At 40.4% G+C, this 21335-nt stretch overlaps 1 protein-coding gene across 2 annotated transcripts in view; it reads left to right on the top strand.

Annotated features, from left to right (window-relative positions):
* Positions 1-21335, top strand: part of LOC115415980 (glutamate receptor ionotropic, delta-1-like) — a 242015-nt gene that overhangs the window by 186769 nt on the left and 33911 nt on the right. For both annotated transcript variants that reach the window (XM_030129660.1, XM_030129659.1), the window contains exons 7-11: positions 11441-11542; positions 14217-14339; positions 14432-14506; positions 15337-15670; positions 18226-18364. In XM_030129660.1, the coding sequence (XP_029985520.1) occupies positions 11441-11542; positions 14217-14339; positions 14432-14506; positions 15337-15670; positions 18226-18364 (773 nt within the window). The remainder of the gene's footprint in view (positions 1-11440; positions 11543-14216; positions 14340-14431; positions 14507-15336; positions 15671-18225; positions 18365-21335) is intronic.

Genomic DNA, 21335 nt, shown 5'->3' with positions numbered 1-21335 from the left:
ACAGAGCATACAAAACGAAATACTGGGAAAAATGTACTTCTACTTTTGTATTTTCACCAAATTGCTGAGTTTTATTTCACTTCTCACCATCCTCAGATCATCATGAACTCCTCCACACATGCACTAAAGTCTGTGAACCTGTTGAATCCAGTTGTTTCTTTTCTTCTGTTTTTTTTAATTCCAACTAATTTTATTGAGTTTTTTTCAGTCACAGGTTACATGTATACAACACACCTTTGTATGTAAAAGGATCTGAAGTCAACAAGTGGCAGCAGTGTATAGAAACAAAATAAAACTACAACAAAGAACAGAATAGACAACAAACAGTACCTAGCAAGGTTATTATCGTTAAGGAATACTAATGAAATGACGAAAACTAGAATTGAAAAAACATTTTCATTAACTGAAATAAATAAAAACTATAATTAAAAGAAAAAGGATAACTAACTGAAACTGTATTGTGTGTTTACAAAACTAAAAGGTATAAAAAATATAGATAAAATTCCCTTTGTTTTTATTTTTATCAACTTCAGATTGATATGAAATCGATTTATTACACTCTCAGTTTTCTGTGCTGTCTCCATACGACACTTTTTGCTCTGTCACTTGTGTTCACTTGTGGTTTCCAGTCGTCTTCTGGTCCCCACTCTACCTGGAAACATGGAGACTAAAGTTGGGAGAAAGCAGCAGAGTCCTGACTGGGATTTATTTAATACGACAACAGAGAAGAAGAGAAAAGAGACGACTAAACTAAAACTAAGCATTTAGAAAAAAACAAAAGCTAATAAAAACTGGCAAACCTGCTCTAAAAACTAATTAAAACGAACTGAACTAGAGAAAAAAAGTCAAAACTAAATAAAACTAAACTATAATGAAAAATCCAAAACTATTGTAACCTTGGTACCTAGACATTAAAGAATACAATTATCTGATCCTCTGTAGGTCCATCAGTGGAAACATGGTCCATCTCAGTGTCTAAAGTGCCTCATTACACACATAATCTGAGTCTCCTATATGTTCAGGAGTAAATGAGGTTCAGTTCACTCCAGTCCAGCAGGGCCACAAATATGAATACAAAAGACACAACTAATCAATAGAGGGTCTGCACATATGTCACTTCCCCCCCAGGCCACGCCCCTCTCAGTCAGACTGAGTGTCTTAAACCAACCTGTTCAACCTGACGGAGTATAGCAGTAAACACAGCCAGAGCAAAGGACCATGGGAAATCTGAAATTAAATGAAGGACAGTTGGACTGGACATGGATCTGTACCAGCTACCAAAGAACAAGTGGTCCATGAACACTGACATGTGGACACACATGGAGGATCCAGACCTGATCCAGGGGGGAGGGGGTCAGCGCTATTTGGACCTGAAACTAATATACATGGTTTCATCAGGACTGACAACCAGGGTCCAAAACTAGGACCAGAACCAACTGATCCAAAGGCTCCAAAACTAGGACCAGAACCAGCTGATCCAAAGGCTCCAAAACTAGGACCAGAACCAGCTGATCCAAAGGCTCCAAAACTAGGGCCCAGAACCAGCTGATCCAAAGGCTCCAAAACTAGGACCAGAACCAGCTGATCCAAAGGCTCCAAAACTAGGGCCCAGAACCAGCTGATCCAAAGGCTCCAAAACTAGGACCAGAACCAGCTGATCCAAAGGCTCCAAAACTAGGGCCCAGAACCAGCTGATCCAAAGGCTCCAAAACTAGGACCAGAACCAGCTGATCCAAAGGCTCCAAAACTAGGGCCCAGAACCAGCTGATCCAAAGGCTCCAAAACTAGGACCAGAACCAGCTGATCCAAAGGCTCCAAAACTAGGGCCCAGAACCAGCTGATCCAAAGGCTCCAAAACTAGGACCAGAACCAGCTGATCCAAAGGCTCCAAAACTAGGGCCCAGAACCAGCTGATCCAAAGGGTCCAAAACTAGGGCCCAAAACCAGCTGATCCAAAGGCTCCAAAACTAGGCCCAGAACCAGCTGATCCAAAGGCTCCAAAACTAGGGCCCAGAACCAGCTGATCCAAAGGCTCCAAAACTAGGGCCCAGAACCAGCTGATCCAAAGGGTCCAAAACTAGGACCCAGAACCAGCTGATCTAAAGGCTGCAAAACTAGGACCAGAACCAGCTGATCCAAAGGCTCCAAAACTAGGGCCCAGAACCAGCTGATCCAAAGGCTCCAAAACTAGGACCAGAACCAGCTGATCCAAAGGGTCCAAAACTAGGGCCCAGAACCAGCTGATCCAAAGGGTCCAAAACTAGGGCCCAAAACCAGCTGATCCAAAGGGTCCAAAACTAGGACCAGAACCAGCTGATCCAAAGGCTCCAAAACTAGGGCCCAGAACCAGCTGATCCAAAGGCTCCAAAACTAGGGCCCAGAACCAGCTGATCCAAAGGGTCCAAAACTAGGACCCAGAACCAGCTGATCTAAAGGCTCCAAAACTAGGACCAGAACCAGCTGATCCAAAGGCTCCAAAACTAGGGCCCAGAACCAGCTGATCCAAAGGCTCCAAAACTAGGCCCAGAACCAGCTGATCCAAAGGGTCCAAAACTAGGGCCCAGAACCAGCTGATCTAAAGGCTCCAAAACTAGGGCCCAGAACCAGCTGATCCAAAGGGTCCACAACTAGGGCCCAGAACCAGCTGATCCAAAGGCTCCAAAACTAGGCCCAGAACCAGCTGATCCAAAGGGTCCAAAACTAGGGCCCAGAACCAGCTGATCCAAAGGGTCCAAAACTAGGGCCCAAAACCAGCTGATCCAAAGGGTCCAAAACTAGGACCAGAACCAGCTGATCCAAAGGCTCCAAAACTAGGGCCCAGAACCAGCTGATCCAAAGGCTCCAAAACTAGGGCCCAGAACCAGCTGATCCAAAGGTCATTTCCAGTAGACCGTGGACTGACCCCAGTGAATATATGCATGATCTACTGGGACTGAGCAGATTTACTGAGTCTAGTTCAGATCCAGTCCTTTATCCAACACAGATACTACTGCTGTGGACCAGCAGGGCACCACTGCATTCTGGGAAATTAGCAGATTTACACCACCTGGTTTAAATTAACACATTATTCTGATCATATTATGGCTTTACTGTCAGAATATGACGACTTTAATCTCATAAATGAATGACATTTTTGTTAAATTATGAGTTTTTTTTAGAACTATGACTTTATTCTCATAACATTGTGATTCTTTTTGTATTCGACTTTATTCTCATAAAATTCCAGGTTTTATCTCCATATTTTCTGACTTTCTTCTGGTAGTGCCCAGTGTTTTTCTTTTCTTCTGTGGTCCTAATACTCCGTCGTAGCTTTATTCTCCAGTTCCTCCGTATTTGTAAAACTAGGTTGGCCTCAGTTTCAGTTCGTTTACTAATCATGTAGGAGCACAAGGTTCACAATCACAAAATGAGACAAAAACCAGGAAAGATCTGATCATGAAACCAAGAGCTGCACTAAGAAGGACCGTTAGCCAAAACAATAGGTCATTTCAGGTCTGATTGGACCCAAAAATACAGCATCAGTGAATGTTAGCTGACACCAAACAGGATCCACAGATCTAGGTTTGGTTTCCTGGATTTGTGGATCCATCTCCTTCTCTGTTCTTTGTCTTTGGGTGTCTGTAAACGATAGCTCCCACTGCTTTAAGAACCTGAAAATACAATCAGTCTCACAACAGCTCTGCCCCATTTTGGATTCAATATTGTTCTTCAGTTTAGACAGGATTGAAGCCAACGCTGTCACTCATCTCCCTCTTTCTGCCACTCAGTGGGCGGAACCTCGGTGACCTCTGCTAGCGCTGACGTTACGTGCAGACCCTCTTTCAGGGATATGGAGATTTAGTTCTCTAGCATATGAAAGAAAAGGAGTCCACGTTGTGTAAAGTTTGGTCTTGGAGCCCTGAAGTGTCAGGTGTTTCTGTTCTAACAGGGTCTGGGATCCAAAACAATAAGGACTAATGTCAGAATATAGTTTATATTAGGACCCGGGGTGCTGTAAAAGGGGGGGGTGGGGGGGTAAACATGACAGATTCAGTGGGCCCAGCATTCCCAGGGGGGGTCCAGTGGATATAGGGTAGAAGTTGAGAAAATTTCATGTTAAGTTTCATTTTTGGTTTCACACTAGTTACAGTCATTACCCCCATGTTACACCTCTCACCCCTACATACCCCCCCCCACACACACACACACACACACACACACACTTTGATGACAAATTTACAGATACTTTCTTTTATGAAGGGCCCACAGTTGCTAGCGGCGCCCCAGATTGAGATAAATATCATTGCATTGGTTCGCTCTGGTTTGATAATGCTGCGTTCCAGTCCACCCGGAACTCCTGTTTTTCTAAACTTCTACTGGTGTGAATGCACTGGAATGTCAGTCAAACCTGTGACTTCCCACCTGTGAACTCGTACTAGATCCATGTTCTCCCAGTTCCGAGTTCTGATGTCATGTAGCCCGTCAAACAACAATGGCAGCCCCCATGGATGAGGTGTTTATGCAGATTATTTTTTAAAACAAGGTATTGCTCTGATGTTATTTATCTGCAAATGCTCTGCATAATCAGCAGCTGCTCTAGCGTTAGGAGAAGAATAAATTAATACCAAATACGAATCCAAATATACAGCTGTAGCCTGGGGTTATTTTATGACCCCTGCTGCTTCAACTTGGCACTGCTCTCTATGTTTATAGGTGTATTTTAGTTGCAGGCTTACACGGTTTAACTCCAGCCTCCTAGCTAGCTGGTTGTCATTCATACGTAGCATGATTAGATTTTTTAATTTTTTTTAAAATTTTTTATTGACAATATACAAATACACAAACAACTTGGCATCTCTATTAACGAACATACAAAGGTACGGGTGCAAATAAGAGTACATATATGGATATCAATAACCATGAAGACTGCAATTTTTGAAAAATAAATAAAATGAGGTGGGGGGCTAGGGCTGGTTGTACAAATTATATTCTTCAATAAGTGATAGAAGCTTTAATGCAGGTTTACTCTTCATGTGATGGAGAGTTTTCATATGGAGCAGAAACTCATTATGGAAACTGGAAAATGTGGGTTTCATCTTCAAATGTTTACATTCGTGTCTGTAAAATTGACCCAGAATGATGATATTATTTAGTAAAAAGCTGTCTTTGACATTGTCCAGTACATGTCCATAATGAATGTACAATACGGAAAATTCTTCAGGAAGGCAAACGTTTATGTGAAGCCAGTCATAAATGTCCAGCCAAAACGCTTCCACTTACAAACAATGGAAAAATAAATGAACTGTGGTTTCAGTCTCATTACAGAAAACACAGTTATTTGTTTCAAAACCAAATCGTTGTTTTTTCAGATCATTGGAGGGATAGACTCCATTCAGAATTTTAAAATGAAGTTCTTTGGCTTTTGGGTTTAAAGGAAACTTTAAATATTGGGTTCGCAAAATTCATGTAGATTTATGTGAATAAAATTGAGAAATAGAGTTTCTATAGGACAGGATGCGATTTGAATTATAGTTGAGGATTTTCCCATTGTTTTATTGGGGATTTTTAGTTCTTTAAAGCTGGATCCTTCAATCTGAATGATCAAGTGTTTTCCACTGACCGTTGAACATGTTTTTTGTTTGTTTGTTTGTTTGTTTGTTTTCTTTACATGATTTGAGTGAGAACACTAAGTTGATCAACCTAACTGTGTCGCTGGTTGAACAAATAATTATCATAGGTCAAGCTCACTGTCAGGTTCCCTGTCGTCCTATCAGAGCGCACAGTGGGTGGGATGTAGCGGGGAGGAGGGGTAACGCACGCGCACCCACACAGACAAAAACAAGATTCGAGACTGAGACGGATTTAGTTCAAGAGGTCGTTTTGGAGTAAGTTGTAGCAGTTCGCGCAGCTCACCGTCTCCTATCCAGATAGACTTGGTTTATTTGAACTGTAAATACGGTAGACGGGGCGCACAGTTGTGTGCCTTGTCTCAGTGTTTTAAACCGGAGCTGAGCTACCGTTAATGTCTGGGATACTTAGCTCGCGCTCGTCAGTGGCTAAGCTAACTACTATTAGCCGACCTCCGTCACACAGTGGCATTAAAGTGTGGATTTAGTGTGTTTACATCAACGTAGGAGTTGTCTGATAGCGCCGTGAGCTACCGGAACACTCAGGGCTTCTCAGACAGCCGACGGGGGACACATGTTACCGGATAGTGGCTCCAGCTACTAGACAGCCCGAGGTTCCTCAGCTTAGCCACCGAGCTAAAGGAGCTGCGGAGGCGGGCTGAAGGAGCGCGAGCCCTGGGTGAGTGAAGGACCGAGAGTTAAAGCTGTGGACTGAAGGAGTGAGTGTTTAAAACTGACTGGGAGTAAACTGCGGACTGAAGGAGTGAGTGTTTAACACAGACTGAGAGTAAACTGGGGACTGAAGGAGTGAGTGTTTAACACTGACTGAGAGTAAACTGGGGACTGAAGGAGTGAGTGTTTAACACTGACTAGGAGTAAACTGCGGACTGAAGGAGTGAGTGTTTAACACTGACTGGGAGTAAACTGCGGACTGAAGGAGAGAGTGTTTAACACTGACTGGGAGTAAACTGCGGACTGAAGGAGTGAGTGTTTAACACTGACTGGGAGAAAACTGCGGACTGAAGGAGTGAGTGTTTAACACTGACTGGGAGAAAACTGCGGACTGAAGGAGTGAGTGTTTAACACTGACTGGGAGAAAACTGCGGACTGAAGGAGTGAGTGTTTAACACTGACTGAGAGTAAACTGGGGACTGAAGGAGTGAGTGTTTTACACTGACTGGGAGTAAACTGTGGACTGAAGGAGTGAGTGTTTAACACTGACTGGGAGTAAACTGTGGACTGAAGGAGTGAGTGTTTAACACTGACTGAGAGTAAACTGGACTGAAGGAGTGAGTGTTTAACACTGACTGGGAGTAAACTGTGGACTGAAGGAGTGAGTGTTTAACACTGACTGGGAGTACTGGGCTTTGAGCTACACGTCTTGTGTGGATTTTTACAGACCCACAACAGGATTTCTTTTTTATTTAGTTATTTCGCCAGCTTTGTGTGATGACATTTACTGTAGGTTGAGTGACCATTCACCTCAGTATTCTAATCAGTTTGTTGTAACGCATATGTGGCTGAGCTGGTTAATTAATGGTATTTAAAGAGTTGTACACGGGGATTGTATCCATATTTGAATCCTGTTTCATCTCTCTGAAGTGTAGTATTTTGACACGTGCCAACCGTATAGCATTGCAAGGTTGTTCTCTTTGAGGTAAACATTTCTATGTTTTATGTTTGTTTTTGGGTCCAGCCTACAGTTGTTCATGCTATGTTAGAAGCTGCCTTTCCACACATGGTGTAATAGTTTTTTCTAGTATACTTTATTATCTTTAAAATCACCTTTGTGTAACTGTTTACAGCCTTTAGTAGGGCTGTCTGTTAATGCGTTGTTTACACATATTTCACTGATCGTGCATGCACCCAAGGTGAACTCTGAATTATTCTTTTGTCTGCACTTAGTTCAAGAGTTAAATTGACTAAAGGGTTAATCTCAGAGTATTCTGACGGGTGTTGTTGAACTTAAATAAGTTACTTGAATATTTCTATAATTATTAATCCATACATTGAATCTTTCTCTACTCATTCAAATATTGATCCAATAGGGCTGTAAGAAAATATTGGTTCTGCAATATGCTGTGATACTTAATTTCACAATACTGTATCAATATTAAAAAGTACTGTGCCAATATTTTTAGGTATTTATTCAAATGCAGATATTGTGAAGGTTCATTTTTGTTTCTTTGTTTGTTTTTTTAATATATTTTATTTATTATTATTTGACACTCTTTTATTCAATAATGTTAGTTCCTTTGTTGGGATTGAACTCAAATAGTGTTCTGATGTTAGTTCTGAACTAGTAGAATATGAACATTTGAACAGGATCTGAAACTGTAATGTATGTAAAACAGAATTTGAGTTTTAAAACAGGAAAATTTTGTGATATAGCATTAGATCCTGTTGGGATCAAATAAAAATATGTTTAGTATTTGTGCAGAGTTTTAGTGTAATTCAGTTCTTCAAGGAAATAATCTTTTTTTTTTCTTTTTTTTTTAAAAGAAACAAACAAAAAATTGCCTTTTTAACAGTATAGTGATTTATCGTAATGTATTGTGATCCTAGTATTATGATTTGTATCGTATCACCAGATTCTTGCCGATACACACCCCTAAGATCCAATGACTTCTACCTGAACTTCTGTTGTCCTTACTACTTGAGTATTTCATTGTATTGTAGTATTTTACTGATTCGCTTTACAATACACTCTCTGTTTAAATACAGTCTCTGTGTCCACTCACTGGTTAGACTAGTTTGTTTATTTATTTGTGTCAAGTGTATTGCATAAGTCTCATAGTTTACTCAAAAGGTTTAACAGTTGAGAACTTAACCCACGGACCCAGGTTACACTTATTACGCCCCCCTGAGGGAAAAGAGGGCTACAGAAACTGGAGGCACTGCTGGGATTTATTGTTATTACTTGTTTAGTTGCTATTTTCAGTGGAACCAGGGAGTGGAATTTAGTTCTTTAGGCGTAGTTTCATTGCTCACTTGAATAGTATTGAGAGTTTTTGATAACATATCGCTGCATAGTAGCTGGTGCAGAGAGGAGGGAGTAGATCCAAAACACGCTGTGGAGGTCAGTGACAGAAAACGGAACATTAAAGGTAGAACAGCTTCTATTGCCTTATGCGCCATTTTTCCTCCTCTTGTTTCCCTCAAATAAGCAAAGAACAAACACCTCTGGGACAGAAATGACTGTAAATGAGCATAAGCCCCATACGGTCCACTATGCTGGTTTGTTTACATCTAACTCCCACAGTTCCTTGCGCTCAGGCAGTTTGGTGTAACTTGCCTGGAGCATTAAAAAAGTCGTGAGTCGTGGTTTCAAGTCGTGACTTATGGGCTCAAAAACCGGCCTGGAACGCAGCATTATTATCTGTGTTTCCAAAATGACTCACAGATGGTTTGGACTAAATTTATATCAACACTGATTTTCTTTATTTCTCTGATTTTAAATGCCTCTAATATTTTTCCTGCTCTGACTGTAAATAATAATTTTCTTCTTCATCTAACGATCTACTGTCATCACATCTGACTGAGGAAGAAAAATCTGCCATTAAACTAGAGTGAAATATTGATGTTTCTCAACTCTATGGACATAAATATGTGGACACATCAAGTCTCCAGCTGTCAGATGTCCTGTTCATGAGGATCAGACAAAGAAACATCAATATTAATAATCAATAGGATATTTATCCCATAATATAAAACTCTATTCCGACATTAGTCATTGTTTTGGATCCCAGACCCCTGTTAGAAAAGAAACACCTGGATTCAATGGGTCCACAGACTTTGGCCCATGTGTGTCTTAGTTAATTATGACATGAGGCTAACGATATCCTTCTTAAACCCTGTGAAATCAAAGTGAAAACTAACAGAGTCTGACTGTATTTGCTCTGTTTTGTTGCATTAATTGCAGTAAAATCCAGCCGTTCTGTGAAAACATAGATGAGCTGTGGCTTCATCAACATTTTCCACTGCGTTGAATCTAACGACGGCGGCGTCATTAGGGAATCATTAGCAGATCCATTTGATGGCAGCATCGGAGCGGTGTTCGCCATGTGTTAAGGCGTGACCCTGGCTGGTTGTTTACGGAGCCGCACACTGTACGACAACAACGACGACAGCGACAACCAGCTTAGCTTAGCTTAACGACGCTAATTAAGACGTTCTGTCAGAGATTACAGAGCGCCGTCGCATTACCATGGGCTGAAATTAATCAGAGCGCGGTTGATCACACGGCTTCATTATCCTCGTCTAATGTGAAAATGACCCACTTTTATTGTATTGATTTTTTATTTTGTCTCGGAGCCATGCGTGAAAGTGTTCATAAAGTGATTCAATTAAGGGACGCAGAGTTTATGAGGAATTAAGACATGTTATCGGGGTCCACGTTCAATTAGGCCGAGTTTGTCTCCGAGGGACGAAGCCGTGAACATACCCAAACTGAACGGACAAACGGACGGACGGAGGCCGATCGATTCCCAAACACCAGCGTCCCACAGGCTTTTTATCAAAATGACACATGCAGAGAGACGCCGTTAATGGTGAACGCCGGCGCCCAAAAACGGCCGAGTGGAAAATAGAGGCTTTTATGGTTTTAGAGGCTGGAATCCAAGCTTATGGATTTGAATGAAGTGTCAGTAGAGGCTCAGACTGAACGGGTCGGACTAAAACTGGAGCTTTTAACAAATGATGGACGTCAACATGGAAAGGTAGACGGAGGGAGAAGTGGAACCTGAACCTCAGCTCATGTCACAGTATATTCAGCCACATATATTCAACCACATATATTCAACCACATATATTCAATCACATATATTCAGCCACATATATTCAACCACATATATTCAGCCACATATATTCAGCCACATATATTCAGCCACATATATTCAACCACATATATTCAACCACATATATTCAACCACATATATTCAATCACATATATTCAACCACATATATTCAGTCACATTAATCTGACTGCAACAAAAAGAACCAGCTTTCACTTCACTTTACCATCTTGTCTCTTTTATTCCTATCATTCAGCTGCTTTTGTTTCTGTAAATGAGTTTTGAGGGACATGATATGGACGGTTAAAATGTTCCTTTCCTTCTACTGGTCCATCTGTTGATGGTTTAGAACATGTAAATGGTTCCAGATATCAGTCTAGTTCATATTGATCACTGATAGAAGTCATATATGGACTGTGATTGGATGAGCTGAGTTCTCCTCCAGTGAAAGTCCCGCCCACTTCTATAGTTAGATCTGCATCCAAACCACAGGACTGGAACATAGAACAGAACCAGGACTGGAACATAGAACAGAACCAGGACTGGAACATAGAACAGAACCAGGACTGGAACATAGAACAGAACCTGACAACCTCACCCATTCAACTGGGGATTGATCTACATAGAACAGACGCTGACGTACATGAACCAAGGAACTGTTTTCTTCCATTAGTGAACTGTTGTTTCACACTGGGTTTAGTGTTAGTTTTGATAATAATCCCAGTGTGTGCAGAGCGTTTTGTCCTGTTTTCTGTCGGATTCATGGTCTGCAGATGTTCCTGGAGGTCTTTTCATGTTGGAGGAGGTGTTGTTAATTAGATCACAGTGTTTTTGTGTTCCGTTCTGTTTTCCTCTGCAGCTCTGCTCTCATTTACCGCAGGACTCAAACACATGCTGAATAACCAGTGAAACAGCAGCCGCGGCTTCGTGTCGCATTAGTTTTATTTGCTTCTATCTGCCTCAGGAACATGTGAAGATGTTAAAACTCACACGTGTGGCTGTGATTGTGTATTTATCTGCTGCTTCTGTTTGCTTTTACAGTTAGCAACGTGGGATTCAGTTCATGGACTCAACGGCAGCTTGAAGGAGAGTCGCATCGAGAATGGGATGCAAGGTGTGACAGTCAAGGTGGTGACGCTGTTGGTAGGTCCACCAAACACCAGAACATCCATGTACGCAGGTACACCAAACAGCAGAAACATCTATGTACACAGGTCCACCAAACACCAGAAACATCTACTTGGCTACGTCCACATCTCTACGTCCACACCCAGTGAGTTATAAATTAAGTTAAATTGTCTCCAACAGACTCAGAGGTTTATGTACATTAAGATTTTTCATGTGGTCCTTTGAGACATGTTTGTTAGTTTGTTGAGTTCTGTGAGTTCTGTTTGTTGAGGTCTGTTTGTTGAGGTCTGTTTGTTGAGTTGTGTTTGTTTGGACTTCAGTGACTGTGAGTGTTTGTGGACCTTCAGGAGAACATCCTGTGGTCATTAAAGACACAGTAGGTGTTTCCTGTGGAGGTGTTGAACCGGGTCTTCAGCGTTCCCTCCAGACTCTTCTGTAACCGATAAAACACCGTCCCTCAGGGGGGTCCAGGTCCATGGCAGGTTCCACCACCCCCCCCCACCCACCACCACCACCACCACCCCCTGTGCTGGCACAGCAGTGCCGAGGTGGATGTCCAACCAACCGAGACTAATACCTTCACCCTGGAGCAGGAACATGTCCACAGACACACAACACATCCTCCACACAAACAGCCACCGCACACACAACCCCTCAAACACACCCCCATGTCAGTGAAAACAACCTGAGACACATTTAACCCACTGGAGTCCACTGGGGGAGAGATGGGTCTGGGTCTGGGCCCAGGTCCAGGTCTAGGTCACCTCAAACACACCCGCATGTCAGCGAAAACAACCTGAGACACATTTAACCCACTGGAGTCCACCAGGGGAGGAGACGGGTCTGGGTCCAGGTCTAGGCCTGGGTCTGGGTCCGGGTCCAGGCCCAGGTCCAGGTCTAGGTCTGGGACAGGTCCAGGTTTAGGTCTGGGTCCAGGTCCAGGTCTTCATCCCAGTCTTTACCTCTAGTTTCATCTGTTTGTCGTATTCTGGATCAAAGCCTCATTAGGCTCCGCCCCCTTTGACCATGTTCTTACATTAATTATTCTCTATTTCACCTTTCCTTAAGTCATTTAGCTCCATTTATTCTAATATTATCCTGTATTTGACATGTTTCAGTGTAAATCCTGTATCTTCTTATATTTAATTCACTGATCATGTAAAATGTTCATTAAACTCAGAGTAAATTCAAAGATTATTTTATTTAAACAGATCAAACTGAATAAACAGTGTCTTTTTCAATCCAATCTGTCCTTAAATCCAGTGTGTCCGTCCACTGTTATTTACTGGTTTACACTGACAAAAGCTGCATTTAAAGGATATTATCATAAACGGTGATAAATCACCATGGAAACAAAAAATCACAAAAGTAATTTCATGTGTGTAAGGGTTAAATATTGTTCATATTTCCGTTGAAGGTCGTGGACTTGATCTGTTTTTATTTCAGAGTCATTTTCAGTTGAACTCGAGCGTCAGATCCTTTATGTAGAAACATGGATGTTCTGTAAAAATCAGTGTTTGATGGAGAACAAACGGGAGATTTTTGTGTTAAATAAAAGTTTCAGTGATGAGTCCAGACATCCACGTGATGAAACTTCAGACAGTAAACTCATCATGTGTAATGTTCAAAACACCAACGGCTGCAAAAATAACAAAGGATACAAGAAAAACCAGAACAGAAGGTTATTTTTTGTGCCGTTGGACTCATACACAACAATAATAAGTGACGTTTACTGTCAGATCTGTACGTCTGAGAGTTGAAATTTGTGGTAAAGTTCAGTTTATATGTTTATGTCAGTACAGATACGATAAACTGGTGTGAAAATATAGAAAAAACAAACATAAATGAGTTAGATCACATTGACCTCTGCTTCCTAATCCTGAAACTGGAAAAAATAGAAGAAAATTCAACAAGAATAAGAATGAACCTGAACAAAAAAACAACTAAGTCAATAACAAACATGAACCAAATAAGATGAACTGAACACAGACTGAAGTGTTTCTGTTTTTAACTCATTTTTTCTATTTTCTTGAGCTGAAGGATATTCAATTCCACCTGGAGGTTAATAAAGTTCATCTGAATCTGTAAAATAATAAAACGGACAAAAATAAGAAAAAACATAAACAAATATTAGTAACAAATTAACAAAAAGTAATTTTAAAAAAATAGTGAAAAAATCAATAAAATGAACAGAAAAGAATAAATTAAGCAACAAACTGAATATAATGTTATTATGTAATAAAAAAAAAAGAAAAATGAGCAAAACATCAATAACATGAACAAAATAAACAAAATAACTGATTAAAAAAAAGACCAAATAATTTACAGAATTAACTACATATATACAAGATGGATTAAATGATCAATAAAATGAACAGAAACAAATCAAATACAGAACAAAAGAACACAAACATCCAAAACAACAAATGGACTAAATGAAAAGAAACTTTGTCCTAATGAGGATTCACTGATCAGTGTCTCATGTCAATGTCCACGTCTCTCTATCCACATCCCTATGTCCACATCTGTGTCCACAGCTCTATGTCCATGTCTCTGTGTCTCAGTCATCTGTCATCTCTGATGCCTTCATCCTCATTTATGGTGTCCTCGTCCACATCTCTTTGTCTTGATCTTCATCATGTCTGATGCTCTCTTCCTCGCTAACGTCCTTGTCTGTCTGTCTCTGCAGGAGGACCCCTTTGTCATGGTGGCGGAAAACATCCTGGGACAACCCAAGAGGTACAAAGGGTTCTCCATCGACGTCCTGGATGCCCTCGCCAAGATCCTGGGCTTCAAATATGAAATCTACCAGGTGAGGCGCATGGAGGACGAGTCCATGTTGTCCACCTCAAAGTCTCCCAGAACGTCTAAAACCTCTAAATGTTCCCTTTGTTTTCTCTGCAGGTCTCCGACAGTCGTTATGGATCTCAGCTCCCAAACGGGTCTTGGAACGGTATGATCGGAGATCTGATCAACAAGGTACGAAGACCTGGAACCCACGTGGACCTGCAGGGACTGACTAGAGGACCAGAACAAGGACTGACACCACATGACTAGACATGACTAGACATGATACAACTAGAAATTACACGACTAGAAACTACATGACTAGAAATTACACGACTAGAATTTACACGACCAGAAATTACACGATTAGACATGATACGACTACAAATTACACGACTACAAATTACAGAACTAGAAACTACACAACTAGAATTTACACGATTAGACATGATACGACTCAAAATTACAATACTAGAATTTACACGACTAGAAATTACACGACTAGAATTTACACAACCAGAAATTACACGACTACAATTTATACGACCAGAAATTACACGATTAGACATGATACGACTAGAAATTACACGACTACAAATACACAACTAGAAACTACACAACTAGAATTTATACGACCAGAATTTACACGATTAGACATGATACGATTAAGATAAAGTGTTTACTCCTGTTGGTTCTGTTGGTTCTATAAATTGGTTTGACAGTCTGGTTTATTCCAGCTCTATTTGTAAAGTGTCATGAGATAATTTTGATTATGGTTTTACATTATATAAATAAATGTGATTGGCTCTAAACATGTGACCTGCTGTGGTTGTAAACATGTGACCTGCTGTGGTTGTAAACATGTGACCTGCTGTGGTTGTAAACATGTGACCTGCTGTGGTTCCGTCAGTTCCCTTCCGTCCGAGGCCTTATTTTCAGACGACGCCACAGTTCTTCCACTCTTTGATCCGTTTGTTTTCGTTGTTCTGCTTTTGTTCACGGTTTGACGGTTTGGTTTCCAGAGGGCTGACCTGGCCGTCTCCGCCATCACCATCACGCCGGAGCGGGAGAATGTGGTGGACTTCAGTAAGCGTTACCTGGACTACAGCGTGGGCATCCTGCTGCGGAAACCCGAGGAGAAGATCAACATCTTCTCGCTGTTTGCGCCCTTTGACCTGGCCGTGTGGGCGTGCATCGCCGCCGCCATCCCCGTGGTTGGAGTCCTCATCTTCCTGCTCAACCGGCTGCAGGCGCTGCGCTCCTCTACCCAGAATGCACCGGGGCAGCCATCCGCCGTGGGCTCAGGGACTCTGCACAGCGCCATCTGGATTGTCTACGGGGCCTTCGTACAACAAGGTGAGGAACGCCATCCAACGGCACGAGAAACTGATGCCGCAATTTAATAACAGTTTTAATCTAGAACACATTAGGGTGGAGGGCTGATTGGCTGAGGGGGAGGATTGGAAGTGGGCGGGGCTTAGAGCAGCAGAGTGCAGTCAGTGAGAGAGATCAGTGTTTTAGTGGTGAATTCATATAAATAATTATATCTAATAGTGATTGTGCTGTTCTGGAGTGTTTGGATGTGTTTTTGTTGAGTTTTGTTGTTTTTTTTTCCCTGTTTTTCTCTGTATTTTTGTGGTTTGTTTAGTTGATTTTTTTTTTTTTTTTTTAAGTCTTGTTTTTATTAACAGAAGCTTTTACAGTGAGATAAGACATTTTCCAGATGAAACACATAAATGTATAAACTTACAGATACACCACACAGGGATGATTTTTAAACATCAGAAGAAAAAAGAAGAAATAAATAAATAAAAATAATAAAAATGGAAATCGAAACAAAACAAAAACTTTTCCCATCCCACCCCCCCACCCTCTTTCCTCTTATGGCTCTCAATTTCCTTTGTTTGATAGTTGTATCTGTAAATCTTCTCTGAATGTCTGTATATTTGTATGTTTGTGTAAATCTATAGTCAGATCTCTCCAGTTCATACACAGATCCAGTGTGTGTATTTGAATCAGCTGATGGATGTTTTTGTCAGTGAAATGAGGGGCTCTGTCTACAACTAGACACAAAGTGAACCCAGACTATCAATAGGATCCAAATGACACCAAGAACCAAAAAGAACAAGAAGAACATGGACACACAATGATCTAGAACAACTACAATGGATCAACACGTGGAAAAGACAGGAAAGGATATTTATAGAAACTCAGAAAGTTTAGTGATCTACATTTACAGTTGATTTTATAATAAATATGATAAAAATTCAAGTCATTTTTTTTTACTCTAGCACACTGTTTTAATCATTTGTTACATATAGTAGTGATGATGGACAGATATTGAAAGTTAAGTTCTTCTTGAGAAAAGAATTGGTAAAAACAGACATTTTCTGACACTTTTGTAACAAAAAACAAATAAATTTGTGTCCTAATGTGAATCCTTAAAGGGTTAATGTGGATTTAATTGAACCAAAAAAGACTTGTTAATGTTTCCTCAGAATAAAACCCTCAAAAAATGCATTGTTTTTCACTCTAACACGCTGTTTTAAATATGTATTACATATATATAATAATGATAATTAATGGATGGATTTGATTGATTGTTATTTAATGGACAGATATTGAAAGTTCAGAAAAAGGCCAATAGAAAGGACATTTTCTGACATTTTATTACAAAACCAAGATAAATAAATGTTGGCGTCCTGTTCTAATGGGAGTCCTTAAAGGGTTAAAACCATCCTCTGAATCCTGTTTGACCCATTATCGACCCAGACAGAAACCAGTCGAAGCTCAAACAGAACCAGAACCGCTGGGTTTCAAAGAGAATAAAAAGTGCTGAAATCAATCACAGCCCAGAGAAGATTATGGTCCTTGTAAAGACGGATTTAGGTTTGATTTGAGGGTTTTACATCAGAGCGCGAGGCAGGATTTACAGCAGAGGAGGGCCGAGCATCACAGGAGAATTTAGAACATGTGAAATATTAAGCAGCAGAACTCTGAGGACGACTTAAAGGCAGGCGGAGAAACAACAGTGAACAGTAGAGGAAAGAAGAAAAGAGACGGGTTTGACACAGAAACAACAGCGAACAGTAGAAGAAGAGGAGGAGGAGAAGAGATGGGTTTGGACATGGACAAGAGACGGGTTTGACACAGAAACAACAGTGGACCGGACAGTTGGACCAAAAAAACATGAAAATACATTTACCAACAGGAAACTACAAACAACATGAATGACATAAACAATATAAACAACATGAATGATACACAACAAACATGAACAACATAAATGACATAAACAACATGAATGACATTAACGACTTAAACAACATGAACAACATGAATGACAAACATTCATGAATGACAAACGTGAACAACATAAACAACATGAATGACAAACAATATAAACATGAACGATAAACAACAAACAACATGAACAACATAAACAACATGAATGACATAATATAAACAACATGAACAACAAACATGAATGACATAACGTAAACAACATGAATGACATAAACAATATAAACAACATGAATGATAAACATGAACAACATGAATGGCATAACATGAACAACATAAACATGAATGACAAACAGCATGAATGACAAATAACATGAATGACAAACCGTGAATGACGTCACAAACAACACAAATGACAACATTAAAATGTAAACTTAAATGATTTTTTTTTTTTTTTCATTTAATAAAAATTTTGAATTTGCAATCGAAATCAAAGTTAAAATTGTAAATGTATCATTTGATCACAGAAAATGTTTGAGGAAAAAAAGGAAAAAAGGGGCGGGATGATGATGATGATGAAGATGATGTAGTTGATGATGTAGGTGATGATGTAGTTGTTATTGTGGTCCATGTTAACACCGCTAACGTGGCTGCCTTCCTGTGTGCAGGTGGTGAGGGCGTGGTGGGTTCGGTGGCGCTCCGCATCGTCATGGGCAGCTGGTGGCTCTTCACGCTCATCGTATGTTCTTCGTACACAGCCAACCTGGCGGCGTATCTGACAGTGTCACGCATGGATCACGCCATACGGTGAGTCCACCCACCGCCTCGGTTAGACCGGACCCTCAGACCCAGGTTTGATCTGGACCTGATAGAACCACATGGGTCTGGGTGGGTCCAGGTCCAAACGCTGCTTCATTCACCTCAGACGTTAGAATCCAGATCTGAGACGGCGGTCCAGCCCAGAGTCCAGTCCAGTCCAGAGGCTAGTCCAGTCCAGTCTAGTGCAATTTAGTCCAGTCCAGAGTCCAGTCCAGTCTAGTCCAGAGTCTGGAACACATGAATACAACACGCGTATGCTCCTCCTCTTCCTCCTCCTCCTCTTCCTCCACCTCCTCTTCCTCCTCCTCCTCTTCCTCCTTCTCCTTCCTCCTCCTCCTCTTCTTCCTCCTCCTCCTCTTCCTTTTCCTCCTCCTCTTCCTCCTCCTCCTCCTCCTCTTCTTCCTCTTCCTCCTCGTCCAATCTTCCTCCTCCTCTTCCTCCTCCTCCTCCTCCTCCAGTCTTCCTCCTCCTCCTCCTTTATGCTGTGAGGCTCCAGTACAGTCTGCTTTATGAGCTCCATGCTTTTACTCACTCTGGTCTTCAGCTGCTGGTCTTTTATTGGTCCTCAAAGGCTAACGAGGTCAGATGGAGAATACAGTGTACAAGTACAGCCATTATTAGAGAGGACCTGAAACCTGTGTAATTTAATAATAACACAACTACTGACAATTATAATAATAATAATAATAATAATAATAATAATAATAATAATAATAATAATAATAATAATAATAGTAGTAGTGAAATGTCTGTAAAGCTGAAACACAACATTATGTAAAAACAATCCAAATATCTGTTTTGTTTAACATTAACATGAGCTTATTAAAACATATGAAATAAATATAACATAAAATAAAAACATCATGACACATTTCAACACTTTTTTTTCTCATATGATGAATTATGGAAAATTCTGTTTCTGCTGATTAGAAAATGATTAAACATGAGCAAAAATTACAAGAGACAAATAAGTTTTGCTCAGACAGAGGAATAAAATAAACAAAAAAGACTAAATACACTATATGTACTTTTTCTTTTCGTCTTCTTTTTTCTTTTTCTTCTGTTTCTTCTCCTCCCCCTTCTTCTTCTTCCTCTCCTCCTTTTTCTTTTTCTTCTTTTTTTCTTATGTAAATGTGTTCTTCAGTAATGCATCGACGCTCTACATTTCCACACATCTCTGTGCATTTGAACGCATCGCCCTTCACGCCCTCCTGCGTTCATGTGCTGATGAAAATGTCACTGTGGACGTGATGGTTGGTAGAGAACAGGTCCTCATGCAGATGAAACCCTGGTCCATGGTCTGATTCATGGACCCACAGTTCTGATTCTGACACTGGTCTGACGTGGACTGGACTTCAGCTGGTTTCTTTCCATTAGATCACAGGTGTCAAACATGCGGCCCTGAGGGCCAAATCTGGCCCCCCCCGCCAAAGGTTCCATTCCAGCCCGTGGGATAAAAGTGCAAAAATGAACCTGAACAGTCCAGGTTGTCCAAATCCTTTTGGTTCAGGTTCCACATACAGACCAATGTGATCTCCAGTAAAAATAACAACACAATAACCCATAAATAATGACGACAAATTTTCTTCGGGAAAAAATTATGTGGAAAAAATTTAAGTGAAAAAAATTCCGCTGTGAAAATATTTACATTTACAAAACAATTTTTTCAGAATAAAATGCAAATGAATGCATAAACATAAACAAAGATGAACAACCCCAAATGTGCAATTTTAACAATATTCTGCCTGTAACTAAATGTTTTGTGCATTTATTGATCCACTGGGATCTGGAGTTGTAGTAGTTAATAATAAGAGATGGAATATTGTAGAATTTGTTCAAATTTTAGTTCCGAACTCCAAATTTTTTACAATATTCTGCCTGTTACCAAATGTTTATGGAACATTGTATGTAAATGCACATGTATAAATAATAAGTCAAGGCATAATATTGTTAAAATTGCACTAATTTTTCAAATGAAATTTCTGTTTTTTCAGGTTATTCACATCTTTTTTGTAAAATGTAAGTATTTTTATAATTTAATTGGGGTTTTATTTCAGAATCAGAATCAGAATTGCCTTGATTGTCATTTAACAGTACAAAGTACATCAAACGAAATTGAGTTCGATGATTAAGGACATCAGGCCGCTGCTCCTAGTACAGAGTACAACTAGAGCGCTACCACAAAACCCTTTCTTCGAAAATTGCAGTGAAGAACAGAAGATAACGCAAAGCACAAATATAAGACATCAGACAGTTTTCACACAGTACACGTGGACACATGCTGGAATTTTTTCATGGATTTGAAGGGGATTGGGGGACAGCGTGAACATTAGGCAGACAGCAGACGTGAAAAAACAATGGGGGTAGGGGAGATGCTTGAACTGTGTAATAATTGTGGAATGTGTGTATGAAGATAAAGAGACTCCAGTGGGGTCACTCTGTTCTTTCAGTTCAGTTCAGATTCAGTTCTTATCAGTATCAGTTTATTTGTACTAAAACAAAAAGAAAAACTTGGATTTGTCATTATTTGTAAGTTATTAAGTCATTATTTTACTGGTCTGGCCCGCTTGAGATCAAACTGGGCTAAATATGGAACTGAACCATAATGAGTTTGACACCCCTGCATTAGAGCAGATCAGCCCAGGTCCATTTAAACCAGGACCAGAACTGGTCTAAGCCAATCACATCCCTTTATACGGACCAAAGGGGTTTGATATGGACTGAAGGGTTTGATACAGAGTCAACAGTGTTTGATGTAGACCAAAGGGGTGTGATAGAGGCTAAAGGGGTTAAATGTGAGTTGTGTAGTTGTGTTGTGTATATTGTGTGCTGGTGTGTGTTGTGTAGTTGTTTTTCCTGTTCTCTTCTGTTTTTGGTTTTTCGTCTGTTTTGCTTTTGTTGGACTTGATCCTTTTCAGACTCTAGTGTTTCCTCTTCTCACTCGCTTCGTTTGAACAGT

This window comes from Sphaeramia orbicularis, unplaced genomic scaffold (assembly GCF_902148855.1).
Source record: "Sphaeramia orbicularis unplaced genomic scaffold, fSphaOr1.1, whole genome shotgun sequence".
Classification (NCBI taxonomy): Eukaryota; Metazoa; Chordata; class Actinopteri; order Kurtiformes; family Apogonidae; genus Sphaeramia; species Sphaeramia orbicularis.
Note: the sequence above shows the minus strand (reverse complement) of the source record. Positions and strands in the feature narration are given on the sequence as shown.